The sequence below is a fragment of the Eschrichtius robustus genome, chromosome 8 (assembly GCF_028021215.1).
Source record: "Eschrichtius robustus isolate mEscRob2 chromosome 8, mEscRob2.pri, whole genome shotgun sequence".
Lineage (NCBI taxonomy): Eukaryota > Metazoa > Chordata > Mammalia > Artiodactyla > Eschrichtiidae > Eschrichtius > Eschrichtius robustus.
This window is the reverse complement of record NC_090831.1, coordinates 15,987,162-16,007,141: the sequence shown is the minus strand read 5'-3', so window position 1 is coordinate 16,007,141 and position 19,980 is coordinate 15,987,162. Positions and strand designations below refer to the sequence as shown.

The 19,980-nt window shown below is 41.6% G+C and overlaps 1 protein-coding gene across 1 annotated transcript in view; it reads right to left on the bottom strand.

Moving 5' to 3' along the window:
- LAMB4 (laminin subunit beta 4) overlaps nt 1–19,980 on the bottom strand; it is a 104,684-nt gene that overhangs the window by 22,460 nt on the left and 62,244 nt on the right. Inside the window, 11 exon segments of the mRNA XM_068549913.1 lie at nt 2,481–2,605; nt 2,607–2,634; nt 6,180–6,560; nt 11,213–11,309; nt 15,745–15,965; nt 16,827–16,846; nt 16,848–16,962; nt 16,965–17,045; nt 18,515–18,672; nt 19,116–19,163; nt 19,165–19,324. Of these exon segments, the coding sequence (XP_068406014.1) occupies nt 2,481–2,605; nt 2,607–2,634; nt 6,180–6,560; nt 11,213–11,309; nt 15,745–15,965; nt 16,827–16,846; nt 16,848–16,962; nt 16,965–17,045; nt 18,515–18,672; nt 19,116–19,163; nt 19,165–19,324 (1,434 nt within the window).

The window sequence follows — 19,980 nt, the reverse complement described above, 5'->3', positions numbered from 1 at the left end:
ATCTTCACAAAACACTGTCAGGCGGTTAGCACGACCACCACCATTTTACCAGTGAGAAAAGGAGGCTCTGATGATAGCAAGGTCTCACTGAGAGTATGATGTGAAGCCAGGATTTGAAGCCACGTAGTTTGACTCTAGAGCCTGTGTTCTTAAACACGTCTCTGTATTTTCCATATTATAATGAAAATACAAATTCCTGAAAGTAATGTGGGATGTTTTAATGCAAACGAGAGTATATTAGGGCTTTAAACTGTTTTAGGAACCAAAGGCCCAGGGTTCTGATCTTTACTCCTATGTAGCCATAGTCCAGGCACGATAGCCACACTTTATCTTTTCAACATTCCTGGTTTTTACACTAACAGACTCAATATATCGTGATTTTCATTTATCATGAACCGCCTCCCCCCGCCCCCCCCCCCCCATCTCACACACACACAAATGAACACAAAGCCATGTTTCTATTGCTCGGAATGATTTTCTGCCTTGATTTATCTGGCAAATTTATCTTTATTCTGAGAGGCCTTTTCTGATAGACCCAGGAAGAACTCCACTCTCTCTACTCTGTTCCCGAAGCAGCTTGAAAATGTTCTGATAGAGTCTTTTCACTGTTTGGGGATTGTTTATACGCCTGTCTTCCCGCCACGAGACTGGGATGACTTAAGGGCGAGACTTACTGCCCGTCTCTGCTGCTCAGCACAGTGTCAGGCATCGAGAAAAAGCCCAGTGATTGCTGTTGGACTGCAAGTTTGAGAGAATCAGCATGGGGCAGTCTTGCTCTCTTCTACCTGGCCTGGGTGACTGCTGATGGATGTTCAGTTCTTTCAGTGGCACCTTCTTCCAGATTAGGAATCGGAACAAATTCCTTACTCTTTACGTAGCATTCATTGAGCATCGTCAATAGTGATTTCATCAAATTCAGGCCTTCCTTTAGGGTCATAATTGCCATCTGTTTTTTTCTCTTTTAGCTCAAGATCAGATGACAAACAGGACCATAGACATAGGATAAGGAAAAGCAGACCATGTTTTTTGCCTTGAGATAGGTTTCACGTATATTTTCCCTTATACGGCTCAACTAGATGGGTTTGGTGTGAATAAGTTCAGTGCTGCCTCACCTGGTACTAACAAGCTGTCTGTCCATGTCAAAACATAACAAGGATCTCATGGGAGATCAGCAGACGAGCTAATGCAAGTTTTGCTTTAGAGTTCCATTTCTCCTCCAAGTTGATTTTGGCTTTGGCATAATTCCCGTTCATTTTTTTTTTTTTTTAAACATCTTTATTGAAGTATAATTGCCTTACAATGGTGTGTTAGCTTCTGTTTTTTTTTTTTTTTAAACATCTTTATTGAAGTATAATTGCCTTACAATGGTGTGTTAGCTTCTGCTTTATAACAAAGTGAATCAGTTATACATATACAATATGTTCCCATTTCTCTTCCCTCTTGCATCTCCCTCCCTCCCACCCTCCCCATCCCACCCCTCTAGGTGGTCACAAAGCACCGAGCTGATCTCCCTGTGCTATGCGGCTGCTTCCCACTAGTTATCTATTTTACATTTGGTAGTGTATATATGTCCATGACACTCTCTTACCCTGTCACATCTCACCCCACCCCCTCCCCATATCCTCAAGTCCATTCTCTAGTAGGTCTGTGTCTTTATTCCCGTCTTGCCACTAGGTTCTTCATGGCCTTTTTTTTTTTTTCCTTAGATTCCGTATATATGTGTTAGCATACGGTATTTGTTTTTCTCTTTCTGACTTACTTCACTCTGTATGACAGACTCTAACTCCATCCACCTCATTACAAATACCTCCATTTCATTTCTTTTTATGGCTGAGTAATATTCCATTGTATATATGTGCCACATCTTCTTTATCCATGCATCTGTCGATGGACATTTAGGTTGCTTCCATGTCCTGGCTATTGTAAATAGAGCTGCAATGAACATTTTGGTACATGACTCTTTTTGACCTATGGTTTTTTTTAAGAACTATGCAATATGAATTACAGGCTTCTCGTATGTTACATGTCTCCAAATTCCTCCAAAGTTCTTATGAGAAATTGTTTAGGTCCTTCTTGCCTCATATTCCTTTGCATTTATGGTTGCTGGAAATGGAGTGGCTTATACTCAGGAAGGCATAGAAACATGTCTCTCTCATTTCCTTATGGCCATAATAGAATTTCCAAGCTGCTGATTAAACGAGATCCTAGCATGGTTTGGCATCACAATACTTTGGGTTTCAGTATTTGTTTAGTATCGCAGATTGTTAGCGTTATTTTGTGCAAATACTATCCAGCTTTGCAATGTTTTAAAAAGTTGAAATATGCATGCACAAATAATACCTTTAATGGGTGTGTTTTCATGTTCTAAAGTGCTCAGGTGCTGTGGCAATAAGTACAGGGAGATTCACTAATGGAATGCACTAGGGATTTTATCAACTCCCGTCCAGAAACAGACAGTTGAGGTGCATTTTCTCTCTTACCCATGATGCTTGCATTACGGGCACGGGAGTGCGAATTAATTTCTTCTTGAAGATCTTCAAGTAAGAGGTTCACTTTATTCCTCGTTCTTCCTCTTGTTTCTTTCAGATCTTGAAATTCATACAGTTTTCCTCTGCTCACTTAGTTGCATGATTTCTTTCCTATAGGAGAAAATGAGAGTAAATGTAGCTAAGCTTATATTACATTCGACAGATTGGTGAAAAAAACACACGTAAAGAAATTGCCCTCGGACTTCCCTTGGTGGCGCCATGGTTAAGGATCCGCCTGCCAACGCAGGGGACACTGGTTCGATCCTTGGTCTGGGAAGATCCCACATGCCGCGGAGCAACTAAGCCCGTGAGCCACGACTACTGAGCCCACGTGCCACAACTACTGAAGCCCACACGCCTAGAGCCCGTACTCAGCAACAAGAGAAGCCACCGCAATGAGAAGCCCGCGCACCGCAACAAAGAGTAGCCCCCGCTCGCCACAACTAGAGAAAGCCCACACGCAGCAACAAAGACCCAACACAGCCAAAAAATAAATAAATAAAAATAAATAAATAAATACAATTAAATAATTTAAAAAAAAAGATTGCCCTCATTATTAGGTATCCTCATACTTAGGATGGATTTTTCCCCCCCAAATTTTCATTTGACAGTTTATGATTCTGTTTATGGCTTATCTCTTTCTTGTTAATTCCGTTTCCTAGAGTATTTCAGCACTCATTTAAAATGGTCTCCTAGCATAAAGGTTTTTGAATCTTTCAATTTCAGCTGTTTATACTCTGTCTCCCTTTGCTTGGGTTTTCAAAAACACGTATTCAGACATGGTTCATTTAAATCAGTCTAAGGGAGCCAACTTATATTAGGCTTTTAACAGAATCCCTCAAACAGCCAAGGATAAAAATCAGTACCTCATTTAGAATAAATCTGCTTCCAGCAAGGATCCTTTTACTGCTACTTCTGTACAGGGTCTTAACTTTGAATTTCCACAAGTGACAGGTTTCCTTGCTGGCGAGTGTACATTTGAGTGTGTCCTTTCTACATCACCTTTGATGGTGCCACCTTTGTCCCACTTCAGTTGGCTGGGTTCAGCAAACACATTTGGTTCAGGTGAATAATTAGAATATCCCTCATTACGAGGAACTTGGGGACAAATTGAAGAGTACAGTTCAGGGAAGCTACAATACAAATTTATGGGACTCATTTATCTTGGTATGATTGCAAAGTATTAACCAATGCTTCCTAGCATTTTCTGCTCTCACTCTCCCTTCTAATCTACAGACTTTTCCTTCAAGCTCCAACCGTTACCACTGTAATCCTTCTGGCTAATAACAATAACAGTAATTACTATTATTATATCTGGTACTCTTAAAGCACTTACTACGTGCCAGACACCATGCAAAGTGGCTTGTCTTGAGTGATTCTCACAAGAATCCCATGAAATAGAGACTGTAACCCCACTTTTGATGAAGAAACTGAAGCTTGGAGAAGTAACTTCTGAGGCCACACAGCAGCAGGTGGATTTGAACCACAGTAGTCTGACTTCTCAATCTATGCTTATGATATCCTGGTTTCTCTGTCCTCCCCCCTTCCCCTTTGATTTGTAATTTACCCAACAAACATTTATTACTTAACTAAACCAGGCCTGGAGAAAGGTACAGAGAAGGCAGCTTTGCCCACAGGAGTCCCTCAGTGAGGCAATGGCTGAGCCACAAAGACGTGGGAAGATGCAGAAGGAAACACATCCTTTCTCTCAGGAGGTCAGGGAAGGCTTCAGTGAGGGGGTGGTGTTTGGGTGGTTGTTAGAGAGGAATAGGAGCTTAGCAGGTGGACCAAGAGGGGGCAGGCTTTCCTCATGGCTTCAGGCCTGGCCCCGGGACTCCTGCTTCTCTTGCTTTCTTCTCTCTGGTCCTGCTCAGGGCTCTTGCAGTATCTTTATCTACAGCATCTACTGTGGATTGGCTCCTTCTGCTTTCTCAGTTCCACTTCATCTGCCATGTCCTATAACCACAAACCAGTGGTCCATGTGCCAAAACTCATTCTCAGACAAGTTTCTTTGGCCTATACAGTGCTTTTTGAAAGCACTATTGGATTAGCTGCCTATATTTTAAAGTGGGGACATTTCCATAAAAATCTGGATGTCTGACATTGTTTAAAAAGTGAGGAGATCTGGGAACCCGGGGCCACAGTCTTTACCAGGGCATAGAAGTGCCAGTCCTCACCTGCCAACTTGATTTGGCTATGTGACCTCTCTGGGCCCTATAGCTTCGTTTATGATGCAGGTGGCCCTTCCTCTGAACTATCCAGGTGAGTTGTATCATCTTCCTTATGTAACTTTTAAGCAGTTGCCATATACTTCAGGATTTTTTGTCTGGTAATAACGAATGGCCTTATATTTATGCTTGTGGATTTTTGTATGTTTGTTTGTTTGTTTTTGGCTGCGTTGGGTCTTCATTGCTGTGCTCAGGCTTTCTCTAGTTGCGGTGAGCCGGGTCTACTCTTTGTTGCGGTGTGCGGGCTTCTCATTGCAGTGACTTTTCTTGTTGCGGAGCACAGGCTTCAGTAGTTGCAGCACACAGGTTCAGTAGTTGCGGTGCACGGGCTTCAGTAGTTGTGCCTCGTGGGCTCTAGAGTGCAGGCTCAGTAGTTGTGGTGCACAGGCTTAGTTGCTCCGCAGCATGTGGGATCTTCCTAGACCAGGGCTTGAACACGTGTCCCCTGCATTGGCAGGTGGATTCTTAACCACCACGCCACCAGGGAAGCCCTGACAGGCGGATTCTTAATGACTGCACCACCAGGGAAGTCCCTACGCTTGTGTTTTATGTAACATAAAACTCTGCAGCTTCAACTATTCTTTAATACAGGAGCTTTTCTGGGGGAGGAGGGATATTTTTCTATAGAACTATAATCTTTTTGGTTTCTTAGTAGACTGTGTACTCCTAGAGGGGTGGAAACTATACCCAGCTCATCCTCGTTTTGCCCAGAGCAGGTCAGCAAACTTTTTCTTTAAAGGGCCAGAGAGTAAATATTTTAGGCCTTGGGGGCACCATAGTGGCCCGGTCGCAATCACTCAACTCTGTCATTGTAGAGAGAAAGCAGCCACGAGGATGTAAATAATGGGCGTGGCTGTGTTCCAATAAAACTTTATTTACAAAAAATGTGATGGGTCGGATACTGACTGTGGGCTACGGTTTCCTGACTCCTGGTCCAGAGCAGCCAACATAATCTCTAGAAATATTTGATGAATGAAAAGAAGGACTCAATAATATATAATAAAAATGATATTGCATTTTGAAAGAATTACTGTACTCATTATATGACTTCACAGTAATGTGTGGGCTTATAAACGACTGAAGAATTTGGGAACATTTAGCAAATTTCCCTGAGAGCATGGCTGAAAAAAAATTTTTATATTAGAAACTTCCCCACTTCCAATTTTGTCTTTCAGCTCTGCTGGGTTTGGGTTTCTCAATTAACCTCATGATTGCCTTTTTGTTATAATCAATGACATCTCCCAAAATCATGTCATTCTAACTAGGTAAGAAAGAGACAACAATGATTCCCAGCCTGGTTATTAATGGAACAATGATCACTTCCCTAACATCAACAAAGGTTCATTTCTAAGTTGAAGGCTGCTAAAGCTCACAGGAGTTAAGGTAAATCAGGAACTTGGCGATCTATTACTTGCATACAAACCTTGCCGAACAGAGTCATGATAATCCTTGACTTTTAAGAATTCCCCAGATGAGAAAACAGGATGTCTCCAAATCCTTTCTATTTCAGACATGTTCTCTCTGAGTCCTTTGAAGTCGGCCTCACAGACAGGCAGGGTCTCTCTTTTATCTTCCATGTTACCAGCCAGCCTAATTAACCCTCGCACCGCTTTGGAGAGGGAAGAAATGGTGTGGTCCCATTGATCAAAGCACAAGTGACACCGAAGACAAGCAGGGAATTCCTGGCCGTGACCCTGGGCGCAGCGATCACATTGTGGGCCGCTAACACCCTCTCGGCAGTGACACATGCCCGTGTCCTGGTCACAGATGTGCTTCTGGGAATCTTTCCTGTTGCAGTCACATGCTGAAAAGGATGGGAGAAGGAGCGGAGAATGTCAGTCACCTGGCCTTTGGCTCATGACCAGCTCAAGAATAAAGTCCTCCCCTCTCCCCTGAGAATCTTCCTAACTCCCATTTCTAAGGTGAATGTTAAAAAGCAGGATAATTTCAGAGATCTGTGCAATGGCCATTAAAACAGAGCATACCTCGTTTCATTCCACTGACCAATCAGCTCTTGGTTTTTTTGTTTTTTGTTTTTGGACACCCCACTGTGGCTTGCAGGATTAGTTCCCCGACCAGGGATCAAACCCGTGCCCCTCGCAGTGGAAGCGTGGAGTCCTAACCACTGGACCACCAGGGAATTCCCAGCTCTTGGTTTTTATATGGACATTATTAGGTGTCACTTTTACTGCAAGTGTGAGTTGTTCCCATCTGGTTTCTTTACCTATGTGAGTGAAGAATATGGATCTAATGGATGACACACTTGTGACGGCTGCTACTGCCCCCGCCCCCCCAGGGTGGTTCAGGCTTGTCACAGACTCTCTAAGAAGGCCCATGATCACACTTTTTCTTAGTGAAACCCAGCCTGGGTGTGCTGTCTTCCATTACATAAGGAAAACTGTTCTGTTATCAAAAAAGGGGTGGGTGGGCGGGCGGATCACTCTTTGGTATTTACCTAAAGGAGTTCAAAACATGCCCACATAAAAACTTGCACACGAGTGTTTCTAGCGACTTTATTCATAATCGCCAACTTATAAGTAACCAAGATGTCTATCAGTAGGTGAATGGATAAAGAAACCATGGTACATCCAGAACAACTGAATATTGTTCAGCACTAAAAAGAAATGAGTGTTGAGCCATAAAAAGACATGGAGGAACCTTAAATGCTTACTACTAAGTGAAAGAAGCCAATTTGAAAAGGCTACATGTTGCATGATTCCAACTGTAGGACATTCTGAAAAGGCAAAACTATGGAGACAATAAAAATATCAGTTGTTGCCAGGGGTTGTGTGGTGGGTAAGGATGAATAGGCAGAGCAAAGAGGATTTTTAGGGCAGTGGAAATACTCTGCATGATACTATAATTATGGATACATGTCATTATTCATTCGTCTAAACCCATAGAATAGACAACACCAAGTGTCAACCCTAATGTAATATGAACTTTGGTGATTATGATGTATCAATATAGGTTCATGAATTGTAACAAGTGTACCACTCTTCTGGGGATGTTGATAATGGGGGAGGCCATGCCATGGTGGGGTCTGGGTGTATATGGGAAATCTCTGTATCTTCCTCTCAATTTTGTTGTGAACCTAAAATTGCTCTTAAAAAAAGTCTTTTAAAAAACAGAGAACATTAAATTCATTCTGTCTTAACTAAAAAAAAAAAAAAATCCTGATGCTACATGCACTTCAAATGAATACGTTTTTGATTAAGCCTGAGGATGGAGGATGGGGAGAGCTATTGAAGTTACAGCAATTTCCAAAAGGTCAGGGAATCACTAACCTATGCCATTGGCTTGACTACAAGGAACAAGCGATTTAAAAATGCATTTGGCCAGCTTGAGTGAAAATAATGTGAATTAGAAATAAAAACTGATTAACACACTAGGCTCCTCCAATAGACATCACCTGTCTGGCACATTCCCTTTGGTCCAAAGGCCTCTGCAGAAACCCCTGGGGGAGCTCTGTGCGCTTCACCAGCTGGAGGCCAAGGCTCCCCCTTATTACCTGCTCCTCCCCAGGAGCCCTAGTGGGATCTGTGGCCTGAGTGGACCGTTTGCAAAGTTTCCTCTGTGAAAGATGAAAACATTTTTATAAAGTAAGATTATTAAAATATTAGAGGGGCACAGGAATAGAAGCTCTGTAAGACAGTTTTTCTAAAAGCCAACATTTCTTCCTGGTTTTTAAAGTAGCAATTCCATTTGGAAAATTGAGTATTTGAATGGGGCAAAAAACCAAAGGCATTTTTTTTTTAAGCCACAAAAGCACATTTATAAAGGAACAGAGAGGAGGAAAGAGTTACCATATGTGGCTACATTGAGGTGACCACAATGATAAATCCATCACATCTGATATTTTTTTGGATTGACTTCTTTTGGAAGCCGATTTCAAACAGAGATTCAAAGATCCCTCCTCCTAGAACCAACCCAGATTCTAAATCTGCACTGTCCAATATGGTAGCTACTAACCACATGTGCTATTTAAATGTAAATGGATTAAATGAAATAAACAATTGTTTTCCTCACATGCACTAGCCACATTGCAAGTGCTCAGTAGCTACATATGGCTGGTGGCCCCCGAACTGGACAGTGCAGATGTAGAATGTTTCCATCTCTGCAGAAAGTATCGAACAGCCCTCCTCTAAATCCTGTAACTATTGCTAAGGCATGTAATGAAAGACACTAGAACACAAACTCCACAGGTTGGGGGCCTTGCCCTATTTGTTCACTACCTAGAGTACCCAGTAGACACTCTGTGGATATTTTTAAATAAATAAGTGAATCTGTGATGGACCCCAAGTTATGAGAGCCACATTGAAAAAACGTCCACTCTGCTGACTTCCTATGATCCATCTCCCAGCATGTACCTTAATCCAAAGTAGCTATTTTTGTCAGCATGTTTCCAAATAGCAGGAAATTGGCTACAAGTTATGATCTCAGAAATCTGTTCCATTTTACTGACTTTGAGGAATTTCAATATAGGCTAACATTCAATATAGCGTAAAGTTTTAATATAAGAGAAAAACAACTTATAGGGCTAAAACTTTTTTTCTCAAAACTAGGATTAAAGTTTGTGGATTTTCAAATATAAGACATGACACCATAGAACTCCTAGAAAAGAGCATAGGCAAAACATTCTCTGACATAAATCATACCAACGTTTTCTTAGGTCAGTCTCCCAAGGCAATAGAAATAAAAGCAAAAATAAACAAATGGGACCCAATCAAACTTATAAGCTTTTGCACAGCAAAGGAAACCATAAACAAAATGAAAAGACAACCTACAGACTGGGAGAAAATATTTGCAAATTCTTTGATGGACAAGGGCTTCATTTCCAAATTATACAAACATCTCATACAACTCAATAACAAAAAAACAAACAATCCAATAAAAAAATGGACATATATATATATACAATACCAAATGTAAAATAGACAGCTAATGGGAAGCAGCACAGGGAGATCAACTCGGTGCATTGTGACCACCTAAAGGGGTGGGATAGGGAGGGTAGGAGGGAGACACAAGAGGGAGGAGATATGGGGATATATGTATATGTATAGCTGATCCACTTTATTATAAAGCAGAAACTAACACACCATCGTAAAGCAATTATACTCCAATAAAGATGTTAAAAAAAATATGTATATATTAGGATTGGGAAAAAAATAAATAAAATGCAGAGATTTTTGTGCATTTCTTGGAGCATTTTCATCAAATAAATTCTTGTGAAGGAAAAAAAAAAACCAACAGGCAGAAGACCTAAATGGACATTTCTCCAAAGAAGACATACAGATGGCCAACAGGCACATGAAAAGATGCTCAACATTGCTAATTATTAGAGAAACACAAATCAAAACTACAATGAGGTACCATCCCACACCAGTCAGAATGGCCATCATTAAAAAGTCTACAAATAACAAATGCTGGAGAGGGTGTGGAGAAAAGGGAACCTTCTTACACTGTTGGTGGGAATGTAAGTTGGTGCAGCCACTGTGGAAAACAGTATGGAAGTTCCTCAAAAAACTAAAAGTAGAGTTGCCATATGATCCAGCAATCCCACTCCTGGGCATATATCCAGACAAAACTATGATTCAAAAAAGAGGGGACTTCCCTGGCAGTCCAGTGGTTAAGACTTTGCCTTCCAATGCAGGGAGTGTGGGTTCGATCCCTGGTTGGGGAGCTAAGATCCCACATACCTCTGGGCCAAAAATCCAAAACATAAAGCAGAAGCAATATTGTAAAAAAATTCAATAAAGACTTTAAAAATGGTCCACATCAAAAAAATCTTTAAAAACAAAAAACAAAAAAACACAAAGAGACACGCACCGTTATGTTCACAGCAGCACTATTCACAATAGCCAAGACATTGAAACAGCCTAAATGTCCATCGACAGATGAATGGATAAACAAGATGTAGTGTATATATACAATGGAATACTACCCAGCCATAAAAGAGAATGAAATAATGCCATCTGCAGCAAAATGGATGGACCTAGAGATTATCATACTACGTGAAGTAAGTCAGAAAGACAAATACCATATGATATCACTTACATGTGGAATCTAAAATATGACACAAATGAACTTATCTACAAAACAGACTCACAGACATAGAGAACAGACTTGTGGTTGCCAAGGGGTGGGGGAGAAGGACGGATTGGGAGTTTGGGATTAGCAGATGCAAACTATTATATATAGGATGGATAAACAACAAGGTCTTACTGTATAGCAACAGGGAACTATATTCAATATCCTGTAACAGATCATAATGGAAAAGAAAACAAAACTAATTGGTTACACAGTTTTCATTTTATTAATATTTCGTGGAAAATTTATTTTAAAGTTTGTGATTTTTCGACCAAATAAAGGAATTTAAAACTCAATTGGTTCATAGCAAGCCCGTGGTAGGACCAGGCTGACTGTACTCACGTTTTCAGAATTACCAATACTTACGAATGCATCGCCCCAGGGGATCCCCATAATAATTTTCCTCACACTCACTGTAGCGTTTCCCATCATAGCCTAATCTACACGGACACTGGCCTGTAAACTGTGAGAACAGTCATGGGTGAGAAATTGACTAGCTCTATGATCTAAAAAAATAATGCATTTTAATACAAAACAGTTTTCCCTCCAGTGATTTAGAACATACAGCTGTGCAAAGGCAGAGGCAGGAGGATTCCCGCAGCCAGCAACCACCCCCGACAGCACCAAGGATCAGAAGTTAATGTTTTTTGGCTGAGGGCCCTTGAATATACCGCCTGCTTCCAGCTGTTCAGGGACAGGTGGCCCCAAATCGGGAACCAGCCACAGATGCAAATGAAAACGAAACACATAATGGGAAATGGGCCACATTTACTCCCAGGTTCTGGGAGTTCTCCCCTAACAGAGACAGACCCAAGACCTGGACTTAACCTCCATCAATTAATTTGGCAAATAATGTTTCCATTATGGAATGTAAATTGGAGTTTCTCCCAATTGGGCTAATGTTTTTCTCCACAAAACATTTTTTTGTAAATGAAGCTTAATCATTCAATGACAGTTATTTAACTGTGATTTGGGGAGAGGGCTGAACTTTCCTGCATCCTCCCAACTGGACTCTTTTTTTTTTGGCTGCGTTGCTTGTGGGATTTTAGTTCCCCGACCAGGGAGGGAACGAACCCGTGCCCCCTGCTGTGTGGAAGGGCGGAGTCCTAACCACTGGATTACCAGGGAATTCCCCCAACTGGATTCTTGATCAGCTTTTCTGAACACCAAGGAGACTGGAAAATTAACAGGAGAAAAATATAAAGTCAAATCACTATTGTTGTGGTCCTAGGTTATACCTGACCAAAGCTGCTTACCCAATGACAACTCCAGAAGTAGCTGGATTCATAAAGTGACTGCGTCTACTAAGCTTCTACCCATTTTTGGAGTAACCACTGGCTTCTACTCAAATATAAGGAATTATGGGAGCTTGTTGCCATATTGTCTTTGTTGGGCAATGCTGTCTTACGTTGATGCAGAATCTGCTCCTTGTAACTTGTTCCCATTGTTCTGAGTCCAGTCTTAAGGAAACTGCACAAAACAGGCAGCCTCCCTCTTCCCACTTACAGTCCATCTCCCAACTAGAGGTGGCCATTCTCAACTTGCATATGCTTCGTTTCTTTAAGCCAACCACCCCTAAGACTTCATCACAAAATACCATGGTTCTATCCATTATCCTTGCTGTCTTCCTTTGGACACATACTAGTTTGTCAATACAATGTTTAAAATATGATACTCAGAAATGAGAACGATGTTCCTGGAAGCCACCTGGCCATATAGAGGACAATAGGACAACGGCCGCCCTGGAGCTGGGCATGGCACGCCCAATCCCCTCTTTGGCAGCCCAGCCACACCACTGGCTCACTTGAAACATGCAATCAAAATCCCTCAGATGTTTTTCTCACAAGCTAGCTCCAAGTTATTACTCCCACCCTGTATTTATGCAATGGATTTAAAAAACCCAATTGCAAAACTTTATTTTTAACCCATTGACATGTCATCTTCTTGTTGCCAGCCAACAAGACAGGCTGTTAAAATATCTTGTCTCTTGTTTTGTCTTGATCACATTAACTTATAACTTTATAATATCTGCAAATTTGATAAGCATGTTTCCCCAACTCCATCTAAACTGTTGATGAAAATATTGGACAGCACATTTGGATCTCTCTGTGAGAATGCACTAGGGACCACCTACTGGCTGACATAGAGACATTTATCAGTAGTTGTTTAAACAGCTGGAAATCTAAATGTCCACATGTCTCTTCTATACTCCAATGAAAGTGTTTCCTGATTGTAAAGAGCAAACTTCCCCAAGGAATCCCCTATGGACCAGATGACCGCAAATACCCTTGTCATAAGGGGGTCTTTGGTTAAACCAACACCATCTGCTTTTCAGCTTTGTAGATTTCCCTTAGCCTCCATGACTGAACTCTTGTCTCTGTCAAGTCCTGCTACAAATATGCTTCCCAAAAGGTCTAAGAAGTATGCCAGACAGTGATGTCATGAGCATTAGGAGTTCCTCATGAATTAGGAAGCCATGCAGTGTGTAGAGATCTACCAATTTGTTCCATGGTTGGTGGCTGCAGGTGTGAGGAGTGAAGAGGAACATATAAAATAGGCATGGTCCTCTAGTGCCCAGATCTTGGTTTCTAATACCATTCTCCAATAAAAGGAACCAGCCCTCCTTAAAGAAATGGCTGATTCTAGGATGGGGCAGGAAATACACAAGATGAGCTTAGAGCATCTTGAAGTGCAGAAAGTAAGGAAGTACTTAAAAACAAACAAACAAACAATAATATGTCAAATGCATACAGAAGCCAACTGAAAGAGCTCCCCATGACCAAAGCTGGAAAAACGTGAATAACAAAATTAAGTAGTGCTGGATTATAACTCAAAGCATAGTACAAATATCCTGAGTCCACTGATATTAAAAAATGATTGAGGGACTTCCCTGGTGGCACAGTGGTTAAGAATCCGCCTGCCAATGCAGGGGACATGGGTTCGATCCCTGGTCCAGGAAGATCCCACATGCCGTGGAGCAACTAAGCCCATGTGCCACGACTACTGAGCCTGCGCTCTAGAGCCCACGAGCCACAACTACTGAGCCTGCACGCCACAACTACCGAGCCTGCACACCACAACTACTGAAGCCCACATGCCTAGAGCCCGAGCTCCACAACAAGAGAAGCCACCGCAAAGAGAAGCCCGTGCACCACAAGGAAGAGTAGCCACCACTCACCACAACTAGAGAAAGCCCACACGCAGCAATGAAGACCCAAAGCAGCCAAAAATAAATAAGTTTATTTTTTAAAATGATTGAAAAAATGAAGAAGTGGGGAACAACAGACAAAACTCCAGTGCAGAAGAATTCCAAATAATTTATGGAGATACTCTGCCCTCAAAGAGACAGAGCATAACTGTCCATTCCTTAAGTGCGGACTGTGTTTAGTGACTTCCCCCCAAGGAGTACAGTATGGAAAGGAGAAGGGTCGCTTTACAGTAAAGAAATGACACACACTGCTTCAGCCAGGTGGTCAAGATTCAGGTCAACAGTGATCAGTCGTGTAAATAGTATGTACCCTTGACGTGATGTGATGAGAATAGCGCTTTACCTCTATGGTCTTCTTCTCAAAACCCATAATCCAAGTCTCATTGTGAGGAAAACATCAGATAAATTTGAATTGAGGGACATTTTACAAAATACTCCTCAAAACTGTTAAGGTCATCAAAAATAAGGAAAGTCTAAGAAACTGTCACAACCAAGAGGAACTTGAGGAAACATGATGACTAAATGTAATGTGGCGTACTGGATGAGGTCTTGGAACAGAAAAAGGATATTAGGTAAAAAAAACTAAGGACATTTGAACAAATTATGGACATTAGTTAATGATAATGTATCAACACTGGTTCATTAAGGACAAGTGTTCCACCCTAATATAAACATGAATAACAGAGGAAACTGGGTGTGGGGTACCTCTTCTCTATGTTCACAACTTTTCTGTAAACCTAAGTCTATTCTAATTATATTAAGGGAAAAAAGGCCATTGTGTGCATTTGTGTGGGTATGGGTTGGAGCAGAGAGGGTTGGAGACAGAAAGAAAAAGAGAAGGGAAAACACATTCTATATATAAGAACTACCTACAAAAGTTTACTTGTACAAAATTTGGCCTTTGAATAAGTTGAACAGTGGAGCTGAAACCGGAGGTGAGCTACTTATTAGTCAGGAAGATTCCAGCTTCTGAAATGAGCGTTTTGAGTCCAATTAAACCCTAATCCCTGTATTGTGGATTGGACTCTAAAATTTCTTGTCATTGTTTTACCCTTCTTCCTGCATCTCAACTAATGTAAAAGTGTTTCAAAGAATACATTTATCAAGCCAAAAAAGCCTAATCATGACATTGTTTTCTCCATAAATAATGTTAATATTCTTTTAAAAAAATTTCATGCTCATTGTTTTATTGACTGAAAATCACATGTGCAGTTAAGTAGTGTTAACTGTATATTAAACAATAAAGGTTTGCTCCTAGGCTGCATTCTTTAGAAACAATTGCTGCTGGTCTGGTAGCTATAAGATAAATAAGATAAATTAAATAAGAAGACATCTTATTTAACCATCTGTAAAGCAACTGGTGAGCTGCAGGGAATAACAGCTTGCTTTTTTTAAATGGAATTATGGATTCTGAACGAACCCATTAACTTTCATTCTGATTCACAATCAATTCCGATTAATGATGGATTTCTAGGGGCTTGCCTATGCTTACACATATGAAACAGTGAAAGAGAAGGTGGTCTGTGTTTCATTCCTTGATAAATGCAGACTCCGCCCCCATATAAGTCCAATCCTATCTAAAAACACTGATGAACAGCAGTATGTAAAGAAAACATTCTTTACATATTTAGAAAGCATGTCTCCCTATCACATCTCACTCTGACACCACAGGAAATTGAAAGTCTCTTGCCTGGTCACAGTGTCTATTGAGTGAGGTCCAGGGGTCACAATCGCATGGCTGACATCCTCTGCCAGGGATGACATTCCAGCATCTATCAGCACAATGGTCACAGGCCCGGCCTGTGACGTTGGGCATACAAGGGCATGTGCCAGTGTCAGGGTCACAGAGGCAAGCTCCCCCACCAGGGGGACACTCAGAGGGACTCACGCCGGAAGGATGACAGGAACACCCTGGGAGCACAGAGCCGTCGTTGGGGGGCAAATCCGTGATAACGCTGGCATCAACAACCCCTGCAAACAACTTTCTAGAGTGGAGGCATCGTTTCTTTAAAAGGCTCAAGGAAGAAACATCTTACAATAGAACAGAATTTATCAAGGAATCTAAGTAGCTTGAACCCATTCAACTGTTTTTGATCTCCCCAAAATGCAATTTCCTATGGTTCTACCTACTACTACATTCCAAGAGCTCACGATTAGGATAAACGAAAGTCTCACTTTTTCCTCACGCCACTCACCAAAGTTCCACTTATGTCAACAGTCCAGAAACAAACTGATTTGGGTGAACTGAAGTAATCAAAATATCTCCTAAAAATGAGTATATTCCTCCTCTTTCTTTATCATAAAATTAAACCCTTGTCCTCTTCTACATCAGTGATTCTCCTATTTATACATTAAGTCACTTGATGAGGCGGTTACCAGGCAGATTCCTGGGCCCGGCTCCCAGAGATTCAGTTCTGTGGGTCTGAGGCACGGCCCAGGAATCTGCATATTGATACCACACCCCCCCAACCCCAGGCGGCTCTGGTACAGTGCACGGTAGTCCACACTCTGAGAAACAAGGCTCCGAATCCACTAAGGCACATGTTGAAGAAAACAGTCACAAAAGGCAAACTACTAACACCAGTGAGTACTCTGCAGCTGCGTGTGCACTGCACCTGTTTCTGCTGCTGAGCTCAGGACGTCAGCCCATCACCCCGTGGGCACCGGCACTACTGGCCTAACTGAAATAAGTATGGGAGTTGCCACCACAGTTACGAGCTGCCACATCCCGCCCCCCGCCCCCCCGCCCCCCAGGGAGCTTTGCAGACTTCCTCCTACAGGTCTGATTGAGGGCCAAAGTAACCTGGCCTGCAGAGCTGGCAGCTGGGGCCTTGAGTGTTGTACAGACGTTTAAGGCCCTCGCCCGTGACCGGGCTGCAGGACTCTGGGTCAGTTACATCAATGTGCTGTTGCAGGCACAAGATCGGCAGGGTGCTCCCGAAATTCTTGCGTTTCCATAGAAACCAGCAGAGCATTCTCCACACTGCACACCTGAAAGAAGGGGAGAGGAAAAGGGAATGAGACGAGGGGGGTGTGTGTGTGCGCGCGCGCGTGTGTGTGTGTGTGTGCTGGGGGAGGGATATGGAGAGTGATGTGGATAATTGGACTCCTCTGGGGATAATGAGAGGTCACACATTTGGTATGAATAAGGAAAAGTGTTCTAAATTAAGACAGTTCATTTAAATTTATTCCATTCAGAGAATAAAAAGATTATTTGGATTTTAAAAGCCCTTGGTGAAGAATGGACTCTCTTAAAAAACTACAGAGTTGTGAGTGCAGGATTCCTGGGTCATCATATAACCGGGATCACCCCAAAATCCTCCAGACCCAAAGCTAATCTCAGCCCCTGTTTTCCGAGGCGGGGGGGGCACCCCAACCCTCACACACGGTCCTAGAGGTGAAACAGCAGCAGCCTGAGATAATGTGCCTGGAAGTGAAGAGGGGTGAGTAATTGTCTTGATGTGTGGGCCCTTGAGGGTGTTTTTGTATTAACCTTCATTAAGACACCTTGAGGGTGTCTCCATTAAGGATGATGGAGAAACCATTCCCATCTCTCCTACACTCTACTCTTTCAATCACGGGGCAACTGTCATTGTTTAGGTGCCCACATCATGGGTCCACCTTCCGTGTTTTGGTTCATTCCATTTAGAAATGGTCTCATAGCCCAACTGTTGTCTCAGTTCTTAACAACTGACCAACCAAGCCAGAGTGCACATGGAGAAGAGGCTATAAGAATTAACTAGAGACACGTGTAACCTTAGACATGACAAATAAGAAAAAAAAATGGCCATGTAATTTATCATGATGTTAATTATCATTGAAGAAAATAATAATGCCATATTTTCTATTATGATTCAATCAAGTAGACTTTATAATTTTTTTCCTTGTTTGCATTACATGTTTACACTCATGCTTAAACTCTTCAAAATAAAATTTTTGATTGAGGGACAGACACAAATATTGAATTAATTTAGGCAGTATCTGTATAATGCCCGAACTGGTGCTTCAAAACATCTGAAAAAATCAGTTATATCTGTGAAATACCAGTCAAATTGATTATTACTTGGAATTATATAAAGAAAGCATTTGACTGATTAATTCTTAACTTTTAAATTGTTATATGTTTATATATACATATGTAATTTAATCACATATGTATCTTACTTAACGAGCCATTATTTTATTTTTAAAAAGTTAATTTGATTTGAACTCATTTGAACTCATTTCTAGAGCATTACTTAAAAACAATTATAGCTCAGTGAAATGATTTTTTGTCATTGGTTTTGAATCATTCAAATTCTTTATTCAGTAAAGTAGCAATTTACCAAATTGTGTCTTCTTACCATTAACTTATATCCTGTACCACTCATTTGTCCAAGGCAGATAAACTATGAACATGTTATCATTTTTTAGATAGCAATGTGGGATAAGAAAAAACCATCATGAACTATACTGCATACCTGCATAACCTTGAAGACAATTGCAGATTACATCTGAGCTCCAAGGACTCTGATAACAGGAATGGGCAAAATACTGATTGCTTGAGGGAACATCTGGACACGGGCAAGGACGGCAGGACTGTCCTGAAGAAGGATTTCCATGGTAACCATCCATGCATCTGTCAAGGCAATTTTTTACTAAAATGTTACCAGGAAAGTCTCACATTAGCCAATGTGGATTTGCTATGCTTTAGGACAGTGCAACGCTCAAAATTCAATATTTTTAGAAGCTGCTCATTTGCCCTGTAAAAGGGTTTTTTTGCTTCATATTGAAAGTTCCATGGCTTAGTCATTAAACTCAATATAAAATCACCTAATTTACATGCACATTTTAGGAATATAAAAAACAAGGTGCCAGGCAAATGCCTGTTATTGATTTACTTAGACACTGCTTGGCTCATAACAAGATTTTGAAGGATGATAAACTGATGCTCTATCTTCCTCGCCCATAGCCATCACTCTACACTTAAATACTGTTGATTCTCTACTCAATGGTCCTTCAGATAATGTTGTGAAATCAGAACAAAAGAACAAAAAATAAGAGTGCATATGAATTCCATACCTTTCACAGTTTCTCCCAGTTGTAAAACCTCCACAACTGAAGCATGACAGTGAACCCATTACAAAGGCAGGGGCGGCAGTTAGGAAATCCAAAATAGCCCTCCAGGCACCGATCACAATAGCAGCCAGCTACCTCTCCATGGCAGGGGCACCGTCCCGTTACTTGGTCACATACAGTGTTCTCTGAGCCTTGAGGGTGGCAGTGACATGCTGGATAAAGCAAAGAGAAGCCTGTTGGGGTCGGGGAGGGGGGCAGTGGTGTGCTGGTGAAAGAGTCACAGTTTTGATTTCACAATCTCTAATTTACTGGGGGCTTCCCTGGTGGCACCGTGGTTGAGAATCTGCCTGCCAATGCAGGGGACACGGGTTCGAGCCCTGGTCTGGGAGGATCCCACATGCCGTGGAGCAACTGGGCCCGCGAGCCACAATTACTGAGTCTGCGCGTCTGGAGCCTGTGAGCCACAACTACTTAGCCTGCACGTCTGGAGCCTGTGGTCCGCAACAAGAGAGGCCGCGATAGTGAAAGGCCCGCGCACCGCGATGAAGAGTGGTCCCCGCTTGCCGCAACTAGAGAAAGCCCTCGCACAGAAACGAAGACCCAACACAGCCAAAAATAAAATAAATAAAATTTTAAAAAAAAAAACTGCTAAAAAAAAAATCTAATTTACTGTATCAACCCTATCAAGGTGAATAAACTGAGTCTATACAGTGCTTAGAATAGAGCCTGGCATGTACAGAGAACCAGGTAAAAATATTTGTTAAATAAGAATTCACTGATTCAATCAACAGAATGTTGTGGACAACTGGGTTTTTTTTGTTTGGTTTTGTTTTGAGGTATAACTGACATACGACATTATATTAGTTTC